This window comes from Penaeus monodon, chromosome 38, assembly GCF_015228065.2.
Source record: "Penaeus monodon isolate SGIC_2016 chromosome 38, NSTDA_Pmon_1, whole genome shotgun sequence".
Taxonomy (NCBI): Eukaryota; Metazoa; Arthropoda; class Malacostraca; order Decapoda; family Penaeidae; genus Penaeus; species Penaeus monodon.
The window spans coordinates 3,782,446-3,784,945 of record NC_051423.1 but is presented as its reverse complement, the minus strand read 5'-3'; the positions used below and the strand labels follow the sequence as shown (position 1 = coordinate 3,784,945).

General features: G+C 37.8%; 2 protein-coding genes across 2 annotated transcripts in view; one reads left to right on the top strand and one right to left on the bottom strand.

The window, feature by feature from the left end:
* LOC119596432 (pro-resilin-like) overlaps nucleotides 1–2,500 on the bottom strand; it is a 47,072-nt gene that overhangs the window by 17,199 nt on the left and 27,373 nt on the right. The window lies entirely within an intron of this gene.
* Nucleotides 339–1,375, top strand: LOC119596434 (pro-resilin-like). The gene is made up of 3 exons (XM_037945677.1): nucleotides 339–372; nucleotides 735–806; nucleotides 947–1,375. The coding sequence occupies exons 1-3, from the start codon at nucleotides 361–363 to the stop codon at nucleotides 1,250–1,252; spliced, it is 390 nt and encodes a 129-aa protein (XP_037801605.1). The 5' UTR covers nucleotides 339–360; the 3' UTR covers nucleotides 1,253–1,375.

Genomic DNA, 2,500 nt, shown 5'->3' with positions numbered 1-2,500 from the left:
AAATAAATCATCAATAATGATACGCATTTTTCATAACAGAAATAATGGTATCAATAGGTAGTACATAAATCATCATATAATTCACATTCATATTTCCACATCTTTTTGAAAATGAATAAATCGATTCTCAGATTATAAGTTATATAGAAAATCAAAAGCGAAATTTCTAGATTCCTTTTGTCTCGTGCCAGTCCATGATATAATAGAGAATAACTTACAACACACTGAAAAGCCAGAAATGCAGACATGGTCAGTGAGTGCCATGAGGGAAAAAACTTGCCTCATGACGTCACTTACACTCAGGTATAAAGGAGGAGGCTCTCCCGGCCTGACAGCACACAAGCCAGCCTCACCAACATCATGAACTCAAAGGTAGGCTTTGATTCATGACTTGTGTCAGATTTGGTGGGACATGAGCTCGATACCTAGTATTGGAGTACTTTTTTCCAATAAAAAATATCTCTTTTTCTTTTTGGGTTAAACAGTTTCTGTCTGCTGGTCTGACTCTTTCTCTGTCACTGTCTTTCAGTCACTTACTCAATCACCTCAGCAATCTCTCTCGTAGAATTGGGGCATAACGTCCCTGATCACTGATATTTTGCAATGTTACAGAGACCCGTTTCTGCTTAAAATAACCTAAATGAGACAACTCTCAAAACATTATTTTTCTTCCGTTTCACAGTTTCGGAATAAAAAGAATATCTTGAATGTTAAGCAACATAATCTTTTCCCAGATTTTCTTCGTAGCAGCTCTCATCGCTGTGGCCGCCGCAGACAGACGGCCGTATTCCTACTCCGCCCCAGAGGTAAAATAAAGGTTATCTTACATAAGTTAAGATAATGGATTTTCTTTCAAATTGTGACCTACTAATTTCTATTAATGCGTGGTCCGTTCAGAGTAAACGGTGGTATTAAAATTTTCCTCTATTTTATCAATTTCTTCCAGTTCTCCTCTGAGGAATTCGGCCCCGCCCACTACAACTTCGACTGGAAGGTCCAGCACAGTGACTCCGGCAATAACTTCGGCCACCAGGAGGCCCGCGACGGCGACGACACCCAAGGATCGTATTTCGTGCAGCTCCCCGACGGCCGCCTGCAGACCGTTAGGTTCAGCGTGCAAGGAGACTCCGGATTCGTGCCCGAAATCTCGTACGATGGACAGGCTCGTTATCCTGACTCCTTCGAATCGTTCGAGTCGTTCGAGTCTCGTGAATCTCGTGGCTACGCCCCTCCAAGGCCCGTGTATGGTTAGAGAAATGACTCCATTCTAAGTTTTCCTATTATGACCTGACGCGTATAGAGCCAATGTATATTTTTCTGTATATATTATATTTATTTTCTGTAATGATCATCTATTAAAATGCATGCCAAGGAAGATGTGTTTGTGCGCTAACCATTTAACGTTCCCGAATCATCAAGGGAAGTGCTATGACAATAGCGAACTCGGGTAATTTATTTCCTAAACAAACAAACGGTTAATTACAGCGGTACCAATATCCTGGACGTCTTTATTATTATTTCAGGTTATAATACATGCACATTATCCATATACGAAAAGACCTTAGCTCAGATCGTACATTATATTTCATTGACGGATAAATATACAATAATTTAGGTATATGACACCCATTATAGTTTTAATAATAATAATAATAATAATAATAATAATAATAATAATAATAATAATAATAATAATAATAAAAACAATAATAATAATAATATTTATAATACTGATAATGAAAAACGCAGGTTTCCTTTCAACGTGCCCCTCCCTCACCCCCTTCTCTTTTTTATCTTTACAGCTGATAGCAAAAATAAACTTCCTCATAAAACGAGCAATAAAGATAAGCGTTTCTCGCAATAAAAGATATACTCCAGTGTTAATGACTGGTTCACTAATCCCCGTAAAAGATGTATTGAAGAAAAATGGCCTGATAGCATGACAGCTACCTTAATCCCTGAGATTTGGGGAAAATCCTAATCGAACAGGCTCTTGTTCATGCCTCTTGCTGAGTGTGTCTTTATGATATATATATATATATTCAACATACTATACGTGAGTCTGTGTGTGCGTGCGTGTGTATGTGTAAATGTATTGCATATGTATGTGTCATGGATTGCTGTATAATATAAATCCAGTTATTCCTTGAAACCTGTTCTTGGATGAGATCCAGCTGATGTCCAAAATAAACGTGTATATGAGAGTTCGGCAGTTTTAAGCGTCCTATAAAGGCCGAAAAACAGAGGACATTTATTGATTAATTAAAAGCTTCACAAAGACACAAGTTCCAAAACACAAAATCTTTGCCCTAAAGTCCCACTTCTCAAGCATTCCAATGGGCGAGTGACAGAAAAAATTAGCAGATTACATCATTCAATATACTGTATATCGACAAGTTTTGTAAATCTGTCAATGCATATTAGATATATAAACAAGACTTTTATTCTTCGTCATTCTTCAGAGTTATCCACCTACAGGTCAACGCAGGCTGCAATACGT

Bases quoted from the DNA above. Each gene is read 5' to 3' on its own strand.
- LOC119596434 (XM_037945677.1), top strand. The intron at 807-946 runs GTAAAATAAAGG...AATTTCTTCCAG, and splicing joins ATTCCTACTCCGCCCCAGAG to TTCTCCTCTGAGGAATTCGG.